Source organism: Pelobates fuscus, chromosome 12, assembly GCF_036172605.1.
Source record: "Pelobates fuscus isolate aPelFus1 chromosome 12, aPelFus1.pri, whole genome shotgun sequence".
In the NCBI taxonomy this organism is placed as follows: Eukaryota; Metazoa; Chordata; class Amphibia; order Anura; family Pelobatidae; genus Pelobates; species Pelobates fuscus.
In genome coordinates this window covers 110,924,600-110,943,734 of record NC_086328.1, presented here as the reverse complement: position 1 = coordinate 110,943,734, position 19,135 = coordinate 110,924,600, and the positions used below count along the sequence as shown (strand labels likewise).

Below are 19,135 nucleotides of genomic sequence, written 5' to 3'. Positions count from 1 at the left end.
TTTACATATCTATTCTAAAAACACCAGACATATAGGCAGAACAGGAAAAGGAGAAACCTTTCGGCACATGTATTTCCCTCTGTTTAAAATTTAAAATATAACAAAATGCTAATCCACTTTAAGAAATATACCTAGTGAGTACCTACAGAAAATCATCTTCTGTATTTCCATTGAAGGTTCCACAAAGTCCGATTGTATCATCCTTCCATCTTCCGTCTAGCTTAAGATAAAGCCTGAGTCCACTCCAGTCATAAAGCAGTTGTAACCCGATGTTTGTCTTCACATGAAGAATGATAGAGGACAACTTTCTAACTTCAAAAACATCTGTGGAAACAACATGAAACATGTTTGCACATGGGTAGTTGTTAATGTATGTAAGCATTTTATTCTGCTGTTCTCTCAAAATTTATATTTATATATGTTTCTTTATAATGTTCCTGTTCTCCTGAAAGAACTTAAAGCACTTCAATAAACTATTACTTAAAGTAACACTATAGTCACCCAGACCACTTTAGCTCAATGAAGTGGTCTGGGTGCCAGGTCCCTCTAGGGTTAAACCTGCCTGCTGTAGACATAGCAGTTTCAGAGAAACTGATATGTTTACATTTGGGGTTAAGCCAGCCTCTAGAGGCGCATCTGCAACGCTGGAGGCATATTATGCCTCCTTTGCGCAGAGCGTCCATAGGAAAGCATTGAGAAAGCATTTCCTATGGACACTTTGAATGCGCGTGCGGCACTGCCGCGCATGCGCATTCCGCTCCGCTGCCGTCAGACAGGGGAGCTGACATCGGCGGGGGAGGAGAGGTAAGGGAGCCCGGCGGTTGAATAAGGTGAGTAACTGAAGGGGTTTTAACCCCTTCAGCACCACTGGAGGGGGACCCTGAGGGTGGGGGCACCCTCAGGGTACTATAGTGTCAGGAAAACCGATTTGTTTTCCTGACACTATAGTGATCCTTTATTTGGCAGATTTATTTTGACATAGTGACAATAATACAATGTAATGGTACTTGTTTATCAAACTGAGACGAAGTGTAAGGCTGATTTCCCAATGTACATTTCTTAGAGTGGACATGACCTGCATTTAATGCATTGGCCAAATAATACTATCACTAGATTACATAATTGTTACATTCATATCACAAACTCTGAATATATATTTATATTTTATAGTTTCATAGTTTAAAATAATTGGACACTTTTGACCATGCACATCGTTTCTCTAACAAACTAAACTCAATATAAGGCTGAAGATCAAAACATGAGAAGATTATGCAGCATACCGTCTGTGTAGGGCAGATTGATTTTATACTGGTCAAACATCAGCACGTCTCCAGAATGAGTCAAGGTCAACTGCTTCCTGGGGTCATGGCTGAGAATTATGTTTATTGACTGGATACAAGATCCATCTAGGTTCTGCATAAAAAGAATAATAAAAAAAAATTAAGTAATAAAGATTCCTGGGGCAATGCAAGTTTCCTAAAGTTATTCTTGTTGTGTCTGCCCGTTCACTGTAAATAAAAATGTAAAGGGTAGATTTACTAAGCAAGGGAATACTGCAGATGAAGAACCCCTAGAGGAATTATATGGAGTTTGATCAGCAGCTTTGGAATTTAGGATCTCTAAAATGGAATGTGGAAACATCTAAATACATTGCTAAATGCATTCTTGGGGAACAGAGAGCTGACATCAGTGAAGCAGATTTTATTTCAGTTGAGATGCTCAGCAGTGTTCTGTGCCAGCATTGTCCTTCTCAGGGTAAAATAGCTGAGTTGGTCTATGTTTCTGATTCCCTATTTGAACTAATGTTTGCTCTTTCAATCTTCTACAATACATATTATTTATATTTTATATAACTTGTCATGGCTGGTTAACATGTTCTTAAAATATGTTTCTAATATCCAGTACTAGCAGTAAATGATAATAATAATAATAATAATAATAATAATAATAATAATAATAATAATAATAATACAGGAGTACTGGCGTAAGATAACAGACCTCATACTCTGCATCACAGGCCGTAGGCTACCCTGTGATCTGAAAGTTATGCTACTCATGACATACCCCACCCCTATGGCCAAACACCAGCGCATACTGACCAACCACTTGATCACCGCCGCAAACAGCCTAATCCCAACCAAATGGAAACAAACTAGGGCCCCCTCCATTATAGAATGGATCACAAAAGTCAATTCCATTAGAATCCTGTAGGAACTCACATACTCCTTTTCACATAAATACAAGGAATACAGGGATACTTGGCCCCATGGCTACACTTCCTAAGAGGTACCAAACACGATAATGAATCATCGACTTACCTATACGCCCCTAGAGTGCAAGCAACCTACTACCGCGCGCTCACAGCGTGACAGTCCCCAACACACTCCACCGAGTAGAAAAGGGACATCACCAACCAGGGTCTATTAACTTGCTAGGGAACTATACAGACTAAACAATGTCATAGATGAAGTACATAGCGAATTGTTGTATACCGATGATACAGTGAAACAATGTTCACTTTTATATCTTAAAATGTTTTCATCACGATATCTAAATCTTCAAACATGTATTTCACTATATACAATTGATAAATAAAGTTTAAAAACTTAAAATAATAATAATAATAATAATAATAAATAATCACTTCTAATGCAGAGATCATTAATTTCCAAGTAGTAATCAACAATCAGGCCTTGTCCAGACTAATATCATTGCCTTTTAAAATATTTTTTGAAAGCGTTAGTAGCTCATCATAATCTTCATCTTCCCTCACAATGTATCATCTGACAGTCAGAGAGGTCTTAAAGTTAGAACATCTTTGCTCCATTTATGCTGTAAACTTGGATTCATGAGGATACAACAAAACTCTAACTGTGGATACCAGCCTCCATCATCACTCCAAATGTGTCATCCAAGATACAATACTTTAGGATAGAACCTTTGTGATCTTTTCACCATGTAAGATCCTGGAATTCTGAGGCTATAAGAAAGATCTAGTGATGAACACCATAAAGCTTTGGATATCTTTACCTGTCCTGTTTTTTAAGATGTCACTTTCATTAGACAAAAATACCTGTAAACCATGTATGTACCGGCTATTTATCTTAACCTATGGTGTAAAGATAGCCACTTTCATCGTCAATTGCTTGTGAAAAGACGAAATCCTAGATGACAATAATTCTCTGTGCTCATGAATCAATTCTTTCATAGGTTTGCCTCGGGCTATTCTCAGCAGGTGTTTTCACATGGGCTGCTGTCTCTCTTGCTGAGTACTTGACAAAAAAATTCCTATCTTCAAAACTCTTCTCATCTCAAAAAAACCCACAAACTACAAAGACACTGATGCAGATACATGAAACCACAATAAGGTTAAGCAGCACTGATCGCTCTTCTGATTTGCTTTCCAGAAAGTGCTTTAGCAAAATTTCACATAATTCTGAAGCCACTTATAGCCTGATGACATTTTATGTCACCAAGATCGAAAGGATGACTAGAGGCTTTGTGATGTGGCTTAAAAACAACTCACGGTTTTAGTGTCTTGGACTTTTCCTATTTGATGTTATTTTTCTGCCACAATTGTAACAGAATTCATTTCCCTGTTCCGAGCTCTTGGTTTCCCCAAGAAAGACTTTCAGAAATTAAATCCTTGTCTGAAAAACCATACTGTAAAATAAATACTGCTCATCGTTGCATTATCCTTCATCTCCAAAGTCGGAGATAATGAGTTGGTGACTATCTTAAATGCATTCAATTACTAGATCTAGTATAGGCAAGGACAGTAAATTAAGCAGTAGCAGTTACTTTTGGAGAACAATAAAGGTTTCATCATAGTCACTGTAGCAGGTAATATACTAAATGATAGCAGGATAATCTGTTGAAATGGATATACAGTGTATTGATGAGCTGGGTCTCGGATCGACCACACAAATCCTACTGACTACCGAAGAGGCAGCAATGAATGAACAATGTCCACTGCCTTCAGACCATTGAGTTAAAGTAAATTTGTCAACTGAAAAAATGTGACATGAATCAATTGAGCATAAAAACTAGCATGTTGACATTTTTTATTTGGTTCACTGGTTTTAAAACGGCAGCCATTATGAACAAATATCCTATGCTATCAAATACTGTATTCCAGTTTAACTGAAAGGGTATCTTGACATTTTATAAAATATTCTTTACATCAATTAAATATCATTAGATTGTTCTTCCTAAATGTTGAGGACGTAGCTCTCTTTAGCTCTTGCTAAGAAAAGACAGAAACAAAATACAAAAAGTTGTACAGTACCAAAGCCATGCATTTTGATGCATTATAATGCCGATATGTATTTTGAAAAACAGAACAAACTCAAGTAATCATTAACCCCTTAAGGACACAAGACGGACATATTCCGTCATGATTCCCTTTTATTCCAGAAGTTGTGTCCTTAAGGGGTTAATAACCAGACAATTAAAAAGATAAATTAGAAGTTCATAGATTTCTTAAAAAACTCCTGGCTCTCCAAGGCTTTCAATCGGCTCTTGTTAAAACAGGAACTGACTGATTCTTATCACACCTTTTAAAACACAGCTGAGCATTTCCCTTAGGCAGTGCTTCGAGAGTTAATCTAAGCATGACCATGACTACTTCAGCAATTTAAAGTTGTCAAAATGCCTGGAGTTTGTATGTTCTATGTTTCATATGGAATCTAACACATCTAGAGTTAAACACCCCTAATGTCCATTTAGTGCAACTTTCATTGCTCGGAATTGCATTCATTGGTTGAGAGCGGTCATCCGATGCTCTCAGCCAGTGAATGGTGAAAGGGAGCTACAGAGCCTGGTGGGAACCCAGCTACAGTGGCAAACCATTGCTAAGGGGGCCAGGGTACTCGTAGCATTACAATCACTACAGCAGAGTAAGGGTTTCTAGGCGTTGTAGTTAGATCTCTACTTGAATCAAGAATATATTCAAATTTAAATCTCTGAATATTGTGTTTTTGCAAGATTTCATCTAGTTGCTGTCTAACCATCTGTACAGACTCTGATAAAACTATCTCTTCAGGCAGAAAATTCCACATCCTTATTGTTCTTACTTTTATAATAACAGTTTATTTTATTTCCTTTACCTTAGGCTAAATCTCTTTTCTTCCACTCATCAATATTCACTTATAATACATCACCTACATAACTAATTTTGCAGCAAAATAAAAAGCTGTTAAAAAAGACTGTTGTGCCTCTTCAAGTTGCAAGCAAATATTTCCTATAATACATCAGACTTTCTCATTGTAATTTGCTGCTATTTTGTGTATATTTATATATTCTCATATGTGTAGATGGATATTATGTTCTATTGATTATCGGTTAGTTTCCTGTGTCTTGAATTAGTCCTACCTGTCCACAGAGGCTATTCTGCAAAGTGACTGTAAATACTCCAGATGTCCGACTTTTTGCTAAAATATATTGGCACGGAGCTTGAAAGGTGTATTTTCTCCCATCAAATGTGATCATGTGAATATCTCCAGTGATGGCACATTCCGCTGGCAAACAATAACATGAGACAGAGAATACATTCATATATTGTTTTAAGAGATCTGCATTTAATACCAGATGTATCTATTATAGCACAGTCCATCGCAGAATAGAAACACATACACACTAAACTTGGATAATTGGTTCAGCCAATATGGAACAATCAGTATTCTTCTGAATGCCAAAGAGAACTTCACCTGAATTCGGAACAAACTGAATAGCGCAATAGCCGGACCATTTAACTTGAATCACAAATTTACAGCTATTTAAATCAATACTATAGGCACGTTTGGTCTTGATTGTAGGGCTTCCCAGTCAATATTAATTTTTTTTCAAACTGAACCAATTTTTTTAAATTAACCAATAATTATTTAATCAAAAGTTAAAGTTAAAGTTGGAAGAACTGAAAATGTTTACTGTGCACAAGTGTAATGCACACACACTCACACACACAAATGCATATATACAAATAAACATGCATATACACATACATTTAGTTACATTCAAACTAGCATATACATCCACACATATACATACATGTATAGGAGATGGGTGCATAGTCTGTGAAGAAAGAAACATCAAGCTCATTGATTTTATGGATGCAAAAAAATTAATACTCACCAGGACATACATTCTCAGTGCAAACCCATTTTCCTCCAGTGCATGTGCTGGGAATAAAAAATGGAAATTAAAAATGCAGACTTATATTATTATATCTATTTATCTTCTATAATTTATTTTTATAATGTATATTTATTTTATTTTTTTACGTCTTAAAGAAACAATATGCTTTTACTAAAAAACAATTATATGAAAATGAGGGGCCCGGTACATGGGTAATGGTTTAACTTACTAAATGTATACATTTATAACAGACATCTATATATATAGAAAAGTATAAGCAGAGACTGGGCACCAAATAACAGCATTGATAAGCAACACCCAGAACTAAAAAAAAACACTGCAGAAAAACCTAAGCAGAGGTATCATCTCTGGAAGGCTGCCCACCCAATGGTCATTACAATACTTATAGATAGTGCAGATCGGCTGGTTTTCAAAACACACCAATCAAATCACTAACCTCTCCTCACTTGAAATCCCTCTGTTACCAAACTGCATGCTTAATCATGGTTTAAACACTCATAGGTATGTGTGCATGTGTGTATATATTCATTGTATTATATATGTGTATAAATGTATAATCTTCATATCTATACAACAAAATACATTTTCTCGAAATAATGTTCTCCCTTCTATTTTTTACTTACACTCTAACTTCTCTAACTTCCCTGGTGACACCATCTTCATTGCTCCCACTTTACTCCCCTCTCTATTCATCCCATGCACTCTACGTATACCTTTGCAGCCTATCTCCAGCAACCCCTCCCAAATCCTCTATATACATACCCTCTTACAAAACATTTAAATCCTACTCCCACATTCACTTCCTTTCTATCCTTCTGCTTCTAGCAGCTGATGATGTCTCTCCCCGTCCCACCTCAGCAAACCCAACATGTACTTACTCAAGGTACCACACCAATATTATACCCATCTCATGTTACTCTTCCTCTAAATCCTCCTTCAATACTGCCCTCTGGAATGCACACTCTGTTTGCAATATTACAAAATCCACTGCTGTCCACGACATCTTCATCTCTCATTCCCTAGACTTACTAGCCTTAACAGAAACATGGCTCTCCCCCTCTGACACTGCTACCCCCCTCTGACACTCTTTTGGTGGCCTTCAACTTATCCACAACCCAAGACACTCTGAATGTAAAGGTGGTCGTTTAGGGTTTCTACTCTCGCCTCACTGCTTCTTCAAACCTCTACCCACCCCACCCTCCCTCTCCTTCTCATCATTTAAAATCCATTTGATTCACCTTTTCAAACCCTTCTCTGCTAACATTGCAGTTATTTCTCGCCCCTCTGGTTACCCTCTCCTCTTCCTTGACCACTTTGCTGCCTGGCTTCCCTACCTCCTCTCCTCTAACATACCATCCCTAATTTTTGTGGACTTCAATATTCCCATAAACCCACCCCTGACCTCAGCAGCCTCTGAACTAGTTTCAATTGCTTCCTCCCTTGGGCTAATTCTCCAACCAAAGTAACTGGAATTACCCTCAAAGTAATTTTCTCTTATGCATGTACAGTGTCTAATAACTCCAACACTCAATTTCCCCTCTCTGACAACCATCTCTTATGATTTGGTCTTGAATACCCCTTCACACAACAACCTCAGCCTAACCCCCTTCAACTCAGGAGGAACCTTTATTCTATTGACTTCCAGCAGCTGTCAGCTGATGTTGTTTCAGCTGATGCTGTCAGCTGATGGTTGTCATCTCTTCCCTCTTCTGTCCCTCATTGGCCATCTCCACATTTAACACTACCCTCACCTCTGCCTTGAACACTGCAGCCCCGCTCCAAACATGCACCTCGAGGAGGACACGCCCCCAACTGTGGCATACTAAATCAACATGCTACCTGCAAAGATGCTCCCATTGTGCTTAACGCTTCTGGAGGAAGTCTTGCACCCAGTCAGATTTTCTCCATTATAGATTCATATTGTGTTCATACAGCGCAGCTCTTGCCATCGCCAAACAGTCATACTTTTTCTGTCTCATTAGTTCATGCTCCCGCAATCCCAGGAATCTCTTTGACACATTTAACTCTCTTCTTCGCCCTGCTGTGGCCACCCCTCAACCTAACCTTAGAGCCGATAGCTTTGCATACTACTTTACAGAAAAGATTGAAAAGCTAAGGAAATAATTCTCCCCACCTTGCCTTTCTCATTCTCAACCACATGTAGACCATGCCTTTCCTACCCTTCAGACTTTCTCCCTGGCTACTGAACAAGAGATGGCTGCGCTTCTCCTTTCCTCTCGCCCCACCACTTGCCCGCACGATCCTGTCCCATCTCACCTTATCAGATCTCTCTCCGCTTGTCTTGTGCCTTCCTTAACACACGGCTTTAACTGCTCTCTCTATTCTGGCATTGTCCCTGCTGACCTTAAACAAGCCACTGTAGTACCTATCCTGAAAACAAATCTCTCTATCCGTCCTCCCACTCTAACCATCGTCCCATATCCCTGCTCCCTTTTTCCTCAAATCTTCTGGAAAGACTTGTCTTTACCCGTATGTGTCACTTCCTCAATTTCAACTCTCTCCTTGACCCTCTTCAATCTGGCTGCCACCTCCTTTGGATTCCACTACCACTTGTACACTGATGACACCCAGATATATCTCTCCTCCCCGGATCTCTCCCCTACCGTCCTGCAACGTGTCACTGCTTGCCTTTCTTCCATCTCTGACTGGATGTCCTCCCTCTTTCTGAAATTAAATATCTCTAAAACTGAGCTCCTTGTGTTTCCTCCTCCTAATACTGATCCTCCTCTTCCACTCTCCCTTCAAGTTAGTGGTATCCACATCAGTCCATCCTTGCAAGCATGCTGTCTTGGTGTCATGCTTGATTCTGACCTCACCTTTGAGCCTCACATCCATCATGTTACTAAGTCCTGTAGATTCCATCTTAAAACCATAGCCCGCATCCGCCCCTTGTTTACGCAAAATGCTACTAAGGAGCTTGTCCGTGCTCTAGTAATTTCCTACATGGATTATTGTAACCCTCTCCTAATTGGTCTTCCCTAAAACTGTATTGCCCCGCTACAGTCTATAATGAATGCTCATACCAGACTAATTTTCCTCTCTAGTCGGTCCTCTCACACCTCACCACTCTGTCAGTCCTTACATTGGCTTCCTGTATCCTATAGGAGTCCATTCAAAGTGCTAACCCATACCTATAAGGCATTGACCAATTCTAACCCCTCTTATATCTCTTCACAGATACATAGGCATGCCCCTTCTCGGTCTCTCCACTCTTCCCATGACCTTCTGCTGTCCACTGCTCGCATGTGTACGGCCAACTCATGCTTGCAGGACTTTTCATGGGCGACTCTTCCTATGGAATAGCCTGCCTACCGCTATCAGACTCCCCCCTAGTCTTCAATCATTTAAGAAGTGCTTTAAAACACATCTCTTTCCGAAAGAAAATGGCTACACAGAATAACCGCTACTTCACATACCTGTCTCTGGCTCTCTCCTAAAGGGCAGCACTCTACTCTCTCCTCCAGCTCTGCTTCACTCCCACCTTATCTGATTGCCATTTCCTGTCATATTGTGTTTTACACCCCACCTCTTATAGACTGTAAGCACGTTTGAGCAGGGTCCTCTTTAACCTATCGTTCCTGTAAGGTTTCTTGTAATTGTCCTATTTATAGTTAACCCCCCCTTTTAGTTTTGGTAAAAGCCAGATCTTTCAACAGATTTTCGACCATCTTTCAAGGGTTTGTGCCACACTTTTTTTTCGTTGCACTCATTGCATTGTCCCTGAAAGTCTTCTGAATCATCATGTAACACAAACTTTGATGCAGATTTGTTGCTCTACTAGCTCAGTCATTTTGAATGTGACAGCCACGCAGTACACATGCTCACTCACTAGCACCCCCACTGACTAGTACAGTGAAGTCGTCATTGTTAACACATGCAAATACCAGTCCACTCTCCTTGGCTGCCTAGTTACATTGATATCGCACAACCTGCTCTTGGTATATTAACAATGGATGGACCTTATCCGGACAGACCTCATGTAGATACACACATATCTATTAAAAGGTATACAGGGATTATCCACTGCCCTATGATTTTATAGCTCACCAGTTATTGCATTGATCTTGAACCACGGAACCAGCATGATATGATGTGCCATGAAAGTCACAGGGGCACTCAGAAGGTTGAACACATTCATCATTTTCAAAAATCAAGCCTGTTAAAAAAAGATATTAATTTTAGGGTTCGAAATGGCAATTATTTACTTTTTTTTTACTTTTTTTTTTACTTTAACTATTTAGTAATATAGCATATATGTCAAATAATAAATGAACACAAAATCACCTAATTGTGTTCAATGCACTTTATTATGCTGTAAAAAACACACACAAGCTGCAAAGAGCCAATCCATGTGGTGGTGGTGGTGTGTTAATCCTGAAAAAAATATTTTGATAAAAATAACGTTTCATTTTGCTAATGACTTTTTTATTAGCTTTATTAATTTAATTTTATAAAAGTCACATACATCAATAATATATTTATTCCTCTTTAAATGGTCATACAAGCTCTTTCTATTTTAACACACAAAATAATTGTTTTAAAAAGTGCCTGGTATAATAAAAAACAAAAATAGTAACAATAATAAATCTTCTAGCTCATAGGAAGGTAGGATTTAGGTGGCACTTTTAATTTTGAAGTCCTCCTTTAGTGGAATAAATCCCAGAACTGATGGAGAAAAGAAAAAGGCCTCAATTAAATAATTTTGAATAAGCTTTTCAAACTATTCAATATTTTTGGTAAACTTTAAAACATTAAAATATCAAAAATATATCATATATATCAAATATATAAATTTGTCAAAAAAATATGACAAAATAATCAAAATATTAAAATATTTTTTTTTTAATATTAAATTGTTTTAAATGTTCATCCAAAAATATTGAATCATTTGAAAAGCTTATTCAGAAATATTAACTTGGGGCCAAAGTTAAATATAATTGAATTTAAAAAAATCTAGAATATAAAAAACAGGAAATTCTAAAATACCTTCCGGGCAGTAACAGCCATCCACACAGGCAATTTCATTGTCGATGCATGACTTCCTCTGTTGACAGGAGCTTGGGCAGCAGTTGATGCACTCACTGTAGACTAAATCATTCTCACACGTGATCTCTGTTAAGGAAAAGTGCAAACCTATAGCATCATATGAAACTTAGACCTGAGTCCTTAACGGACTCAATAAAGTCTGGAAACTGCAAGGCATGTGAGAGAATAGCACCAGTATTATCATTTAATAGTATAATGGACTCATTAGTGGACAAACCTCCAAGTCTTTTTATCTAATCAGAACAGAATAAGAATTTAAACGATGGTCACTGACTAAATAAAGATCAGCAATGAAAAATTAAGAAACAGCAGACTTATCTTCTTGAAAAGTCTTGAAATAGTTCAAAAAATGTAAATGATATTTTTGGAACTTCTTGAACTGTGTTCTTTTACATAAGCTGAATTTCACACATAAGATTCCAATTTACCAATATACATTTTTATTAATTGTTCATGGAGAATATAAATAGAAAACATATGTAATAGAACATTTCCCTCTCACATGCAGACATCATATACAAAATGTTGCTTACCACATTGTGTATACATCATCCTCCAGTCTGGTAGTGGGTTGCCAGCTTGGGCGCATGCTCTGGCGTATTCTGTTAAAGCTCTACACCAAGACGCTATGTCTCCTTCAGACCTTGTTTATCACACAATTTTAAAAAAAGAAAGATATTATTCAAATATTTTGTCCAATTACTGATTGAAGAGGAACCAGCTTGAGCAGTTATAGGCAACCTTCGACACTCCAGATGTTTTGGACTACACCTCCCACGATGCTTTGTCAGCATTATGGGTGTAAGGGCATTATGGGGGATGTAGTTCACAACATCTGGAGTGCCGAAGGTTGCCTATGCCTGAGCTAGAGCATGGTAGGCCCTATATCATGCTGTATTTGGCACTGCTTTCAATTTTAAAAAAAAACCTCAAAGCCACAAACTCTGTTATGTTCCTCCATAGCCAATTTTTTTTTTTTTTTTTTTTTTTAGGAATAGAGAAGGTCTCTTATTACTCATCCCCTGTGGTCTCCTGGCAAATTCCAATGAGTTTTGTGTATTTGCCTTTTTTTTTTTTATCTTTTACATACACTCAATTGCTTTGTTATTAGGCCCAGATTCCTAATCAAAAGGCTAATTTTGTCTTGCAACTCAAATTGTAAATTTGACATGATGAAAACATCAAGTCAACATTTGAAATGAAAAGAAATGTAATTGAAAAGGAGAAGTTCCATGGTTTGAGAATGTTTAACCCTGCTACAAGTGTTTGTGCCAAACATGGTGGTTCCCGTACACAGCTGGTTACTTACATACACAAATCATTTGTACAGCTGGCCAGGAATGGAGAAGGACTCACGGACTCATGACAACTTTCAAATGGAGATTGTAAAAGTGAACTGCACAAAGAATTAGCAATCTAGAGAGAGAAGAGAGTATTATCCTTCTAAAAACTGTAATACATAGAACAATGACGTGTAACATCTTTTAATCTGGCTTATCTAAACTCTCACATGATTATTTACTAAAGTGAAAATTGTTGGGAATTCCTAAAGAATTCAAAGTGAATTTGAAACTTAAGGCCAAAATTGTCAAACTGTCTTCCAGCTGTCACAATGACAGATGCAGAGCTATTAGCTGTGTCTATGGAGGATCTTATAGTCCCGTGTGGTTGTCCAAAGACCTCAATTCTGTACTCTCGCACATGCATGAGTGTGCAGCAGTGATGTCTGCTCTTGGGACAAGTCAAAAGAAAATGGTTGTGCCTGCGAGGGACAGGTTTAGTTAAGTCAATATAACCTTCCCCCGACATATTTTTCAAACCAAATAGAATTTGCAGCCAACCAAATTATTTTCGGCTGAATTTCTTCCAATCCAAAAAAAACATTTAAAAAAATTTGATTAACCTAAAAATTTTTCCATGCACAAGTCTACTTTCTTTACATTTTCTATCAATTCTCACTTCAGTGAAAAACAAGTTTCATCTGGGACCCCACATAGTGTGCCCAGATTTGGCCACATATGTACCTCCTGAAAGGGTTTTACACTGCCACACACATTTCCTAACATTGATTCCCAAAGTGAATTTACAAACTTCTGAACATAAACATGTGTCTTCTTAATTATAAAGTAAATATTTCCTAGGATATGACATTCTCCTTTAAGGTGTATTTAGGTAAATACAGTCCAGTGAGTCTTACATCTGACGTTGGGGAACTAGTCATTGCTAAAGAAACTAATTGTTCTGTTTCTAAACTCTGCATGTATTAGAGGTAATAAAAATTAACATTTTGAAAATCATGCCAGTCAAATATCAATTATTTTTGACTGTGTTACTAAGGTTTTAGGCAACTGCGTGGCAGTGAATGGAGTATGTGTAGAGATCGGTAAGATTTTTGATACTTTGCAAGATAGATTGGATCAGGACACCAGAATTACAGGATGATAAAGAATATTCTAAAGGAAAGATGTAAGACGTGTCTTTATATGCACTCACCATATTTACATGATGATTTTGTTTTGGACATGGTGGTTCATAAAAAGAGATAACCCCATAAAGAGATTCTTCATGTGGAATGTTCTCTCTCCAGCTATTTACAAATTCTTCGACATTTTCTGTCTGTTTTCCTGAAAAGAAACATAGAAAATTCAATTAATGGGTTTCAATAATGTATCAATCATACATCTACAGACAGATTAAGAAATATTCTACTTGCCACTAAAAGGTGATCAGGCTCCGCCCACTTTTCTATCTGCTCCTTCCGTGAGAAATTCCCAGATTACATGAAATCAGTAGAGATTATCTAGGACATTTTGTAAGCTATTAGTAATGATCTCCTCTGACGTATTCAGGGGTAGTCATTAGTGTGTGGGGTTCATTCACAAAACAATGAGTTGTAGTGAATTGCAAACTGAATAGGAAACGTTATGCTCAAATAACTCGCAAATCGCTGCAGAATTTGTTGACGCTATATAAATAATAATAATAAGATGGAAAAACATTCTAACTTAGTCCTCAATGTAATATTTTTGTATATGCCTTTCAAATGATTCAGTATTGTTTTTATAAATTTTTTATACATTTTTTCAAACTAGTAAAATTAAAAATATAGATACTATTTAAAAATATATCAATATATTGAACAATATCACAATTTAAAAAAATATATTTTTAGAATTCCTTAATTTGGTTTGCCATCAGACAGATCAAGACATATAGTACAGTATGTTGCCAAGTTGATTACATTGTGTATCTTACAAACAAGGTTTACAATTTAAGTTATCATATACTACTGTTGCCATTGTGGAGGGTCATCATTTTTTTCAATATGTACAAAATGCACACAGACAACAATTTTTTTTGTTTTTTACATAGATATAAATGAACATTAACGCACATATGCAAACCAAACCTGCAATGCCATAGTGCCTTTGACGAGTGTTGTAGGTGGTGTTTTTTATTTTGTTAAAGACTGTGTGCCTCGTCATTGTTTGTGATAATCAGTGTTGCAGGTATAAGCATAGGAGAAGAAGAAAGATGGGGTAGAAATATATATGGGTGGGAAATGGATCCAGGGCTCCAGGTTACTGGTCTAGGCCTTTGGTTAGTTTCTGTCTGTGTTACTTGGGGTTGTCTTTAGGGATGTGCATGGGCAAAAAATGTATATATATATATATATTTATTAAGGCAATTTTGCCTGGATTTGTGGGAGGTGCTGGTTTGCTACCCCTAGCCTACTTAACCCCTTAAGGACCAAACTTCTGGAATAAAAGGGAATCATGACATGTCACACATGTCATGTGTCCTTAAGGGGTTAAGGCCCTTACCTTGCTCCTTACCGTTCGAGGTCAGCGTTGAATGAGGATCCACTTCCGGGTTCTCTCAGACGCCATCTTGGTTTTCTTACCCACGAGTTTCGACGCGGCAAGCTGTGTCCAGGAATCCTCTAGCAGGCCTTTTCCGCCCGTCCAGCTTCTTACCCGGGTCTTCGTCGTAGATCGCGTCCCAGGGACTCCTAAACCGTAAGTCAGACCTACCTGTCACGCCAGGATCAGTTCCCACGGCGCACGGTACAGCACGGGTCCTCGCTTTACGGTTTCCTCTGCACAGTCGCATTACATAGCCTTTTTCGCGGCTTCATTTCATACAAATTGTTCAGCTAAATTATGCGTATTAGAGAAGTGATCATTTCGCACAAACTGTTTTCCCTTGCTTCATTGAAACGATTATCATTTCGGTTGTGTTTTCCGTTCGGCACTTATTCATGTTATATTCATGCACGATTGCTGTTCGCATTAAAGTGCATACGTTTTTAAGCTATTCATGCTAACTTCTGGTTCCCTTCATACTAGATTCGGTTATTCTGCTATGTATTCACATAGATCTGTTTTGTGAGTTACATTTCATCATTTCATGTATATACATTCGGTTAAATAGTTGCTTGTTTGAATAGACAGACCATTTTCATTGCTATTTTAAGGTATCACTTATTACATCAAGGGCATGAAACCAGCTAACATTTCTGTATGGATCATTGGACTCCAACGCTTACAGGAGTTTTTCATAAATTATCCATTTCATTACAATTAAATCAGCCTACGTTACAGGCCTTATTTCTTTGTTGTTAACCATGACACATAAGGCTTTAATTCCTTTTCATGCATACTCGGGTTGAATCACACGTACTGATCCAACCAATCATACGTTTCCTGCACAGTAATATACATATATATATATAACTTACATTTATGTTTCCCTTACACACCATTATTATATAACACATATGTTGTTGGTACATAGGCCACGGCCTCCCTCAGATATCTTATTAAAGCCATGACAACATTTCTGAGTAACACATATCTATTCCCATGGTATCAACATTTTATTTTCAATCATACGCCAGCAAACCATAAAAACATTGCTGCTACAGGCTATAAGTCTGTTTTCTTTCCACACTCATCATACTACTCTCTTTTACCCATTTCAGGCTGTCAAGCTTATATATATTTGCTCCACACAGTTTTTCCTGTGAATTTGTCATACTACCAGGTACGTACACCTGCTCATATGGTATTCTACCATACATTTCATTTCGACCCCCTAGGTTAAAGTGCTGGCAATAGGGTCATAGGCTTCCCAATAGGTATTTACCCCATCTTGGCAGTCGCCATCAGTTAGTGGTCCCGCAAGGCCAACACCCGCCTCAAACTTTTCAGAGGCAAACACCCATCGGGCCACGCGTTAGCTAGCCGCCTCGCATGCTGCATAGAGAGGGCCTCACCTGTCACTCCCTTCCCCTGTTTTCTGTCTTACAGTCACCGAGAGGCCTAAATAACCCCTCGCGCCAACGCATAGATAGAGCTTCTCAAGCCGCTTGGCAATTAGCAGGGCCTCATCTGTCACCAAACAAGTATAATGTTTTCACCATCCGGCCTAGCTAGCCTGCCAGTACAATTTGGTGGTTTTCATACACTAATTAATTGTTTTGCTTATAGTATGTCTCAGGAAGGGGTAGAGGATTTATCCCTGCCTAGCACCCCAGCTAGAGCTGTCACTCCCACACAAGGAGGAGAGCTAGCTAGTCCAGCATCGATCAGATCCTGGACGATCCCGCGTATAACCACGGAATTGAGGAGACGACAAATCCCCTACCGCGCTACAGCAAGGAAAGCAGAACTTTTGAAACTGCTACGCACATCTACAAATAACATGGATGCTGGGGAAGGACGTAGCCAGTCCAACCCAGGAGACATACATGCCATGTTATCCTCACTCATGGAGGCCATGAGTGAGGATAACATGGCATGTATGTCTCCATAGACAAACTGGGACGCCCAATCAAGTTTCTGGGCAAGTCCCAGATATGTAATAATTTCAATAATTTTTACAGTGGATGTAGACTATTGCATGTCTGTTCAAAATGTTTTAGGGCACATGCAAAGACCATATGTCCAAATAAAATGTATTCCAAGCCTTACCTAACGTCCATTAATATGCCAGTATTCACTGCATTTATGTCTCAGAACTTATCTAGACACCTAGTAGACTTTCTAATCTGTGGTTTAACAGAAGGCTTCCATACAGGTATCCTACACATACCAGCCGGAACTCTGGAATGCCCTAATCTACAATCCGCCCAACACAACCCCACAGCGGTTGACACCCTCATAGCCCAAGAAGTGGCTGAGGGCTTCGTATTGGGGCCTTTCAAAACTCCTCCATTCATAGAATGGCGCACAAACCCCATTGGTATTGTCACAGGGAAATCTTCCCAAAAACAGAGACTCGTCATTGACTTATTGGCACCCAACTCATCGGCCAACCCCAGTCTTAATTCCCTCATACCCTCTGAGGAATTCTCCCTGCAATACACCACCATAGATCACGCCATTACCGCTATCATACAAGCAGGGGTTGGAGCCTGGCTCAGTAAGACCAACATTACTAACGCCTTTAAATTACTACCAATCCACCCCACACTGTGGCACCTGCATGGCATCAAGTGGTCCGGGAACTACTATTTTTTCTCCCGGTTAACTTTTGGGTCCAAAAGTAGCCCAGCTATTTTCGACATATTTGCCGAAGCATTATGCTGGTTACTATTGAACATAGCCAGATGCCCTACGGTATTACATTACCTGGACGATTTCCTACTGGTCGAGGAGAATACTTCCCCTCCTACTAGTCTCAAAGCTACCACTAAGCTATTTGAGCAACTAGGTGTACCTATCTCCCCTAAGAAAACAGAGGGGCCAGACACGGTTATCACTTTTCTGGGTATCCAATTAGACTCCGCCACAATGCAAGCAAGCCTACCACACGATAAGATAGAGAATATTCTCACTTACATAAACAGCTACCTTCAGCTCGGTACTTGCAACCGCAAAGAGCTACAGTCCCTGCTGGGATCACTAAATTTTGCTATGCGCATGATACCTCAAGGCCGCTCCTTTATATCACGACTATTGCATCTTTTCCCACTTTTCCTACATGACACGCACAGGTTGTCCTTAGATACCCAAGCTACGGCAGATCTAAACACGTGGAAGAGATTTTTATCCACTTGGAATGGTAAAAGTATGTTCCTCCCTCAATTGACTGACTCATCTCCTACCATTTGATCAGATGCGGCATCTACCACTGGTTTCGCAGCATTTTTTGGGAACGAATGGCTTTGGGGCAGCTGGCCTTCAGCAGTTCAGGATTTGGAAGGTTTTTCCACTACCTCAGCTCTTTTTGAGATCTATCCCATCGTGGCTGCTGCCGTAGCATGGGGTCCTTTATGGGCTAATATGCCAGTGCGTTGTTACTCAGACAACCAGGCAACCTGTCACATCATCAACAAAGGTCATTCCAAATCCCATACGATCATGAGATTTCTCAGGAAACTTGGTTGGAAGCTTGTCAGAATTTTTTCCTATGTTGTTGCCATGTTCCAGGTGTATGTAACACAGCTGCTGACAATTTGTCTCGCTTTAAATTTCAGGCGTTTCTTCAAGCACTCCCGTCAGCGGCACCCACAGCCACCATCACTCCAACATTTCAACAACTCATACTTGACTAGAAACCATCATGCAGCATAGCAGGACATTGTCCAAATTGGCACTTTCAAACAATACACACAAAACCTACAACAGAGCTTTCACACTATTCAAAAGATTCTTTCTGGAACATAACATCATGCAACCATTTGTTATGACATCTTTTTTGAGGTTTGCTTCCTTTTGCCACCTTAAACTTAAAATGTCATAACACCATCAAACTCACTGGCATTCAACACCACATGCTAATCTTACACCCAAATAACAACAGTTTCATGGCCTCTCACCAAATTAAGACCATACTCAGAGGTATTCAGAAATAAGAACCCACACATACAGCCCATAGGCTACCCATAGATAACCATATCTTTAAA

General features: G+C 38.8%; 1 protein-coding gene across 1 annotated transcript in view; it reads right to left on the bottom strand.

Annotated features, from left to right (window-relative positions):
- Positions 1 to 19,135, bottom strand: part of OTOG (otogelin) — a 211,484-nt gene that overhangs the window by 144,832 nt on the left and 47,517 nt on the right. Inside the window, exons 7-15 of the mRNA XM_063437518.1 lie at positions 13,717 to 13,847; positions 12,533 to 12,639; positions 11,757 to 11,866; positions 11,164 to 11,289; positions 10,225 to 10,333; positions 6,133 to 6,179; positions 5,374 to 5,519; positions 1,281 to 1,413; positions 147 to 324 (exon numbers count right to left, since the gene is read on the bottom strand). Of these exons, the coding sequence (XP_063293588.1) occupies positions 147 to 324; positions 1,281 to 1,413; positions 5,374 to 5,519; positions 6,133 to 6,179; positions 10,225 to 10,333; positions 11,164 to 11,289; positions 11,757 to 11,866; positions 12,533 to 12,639; positions 13,717 to 13,847 (1,087 nt within the window). The remainder of the gene's footprint in view (positions 1 to 146; positions 325 to 1,280; positions 1,414 to 5,373; positions 5,520 to 6,132; positions 6,180 to 10,224; positions 10,334 to 11,163; positions 11,290 to 11,756; positions 11,867 to 12,532; positions 12,640 to 13,716; positions 13,848 to 19,135) is intronic.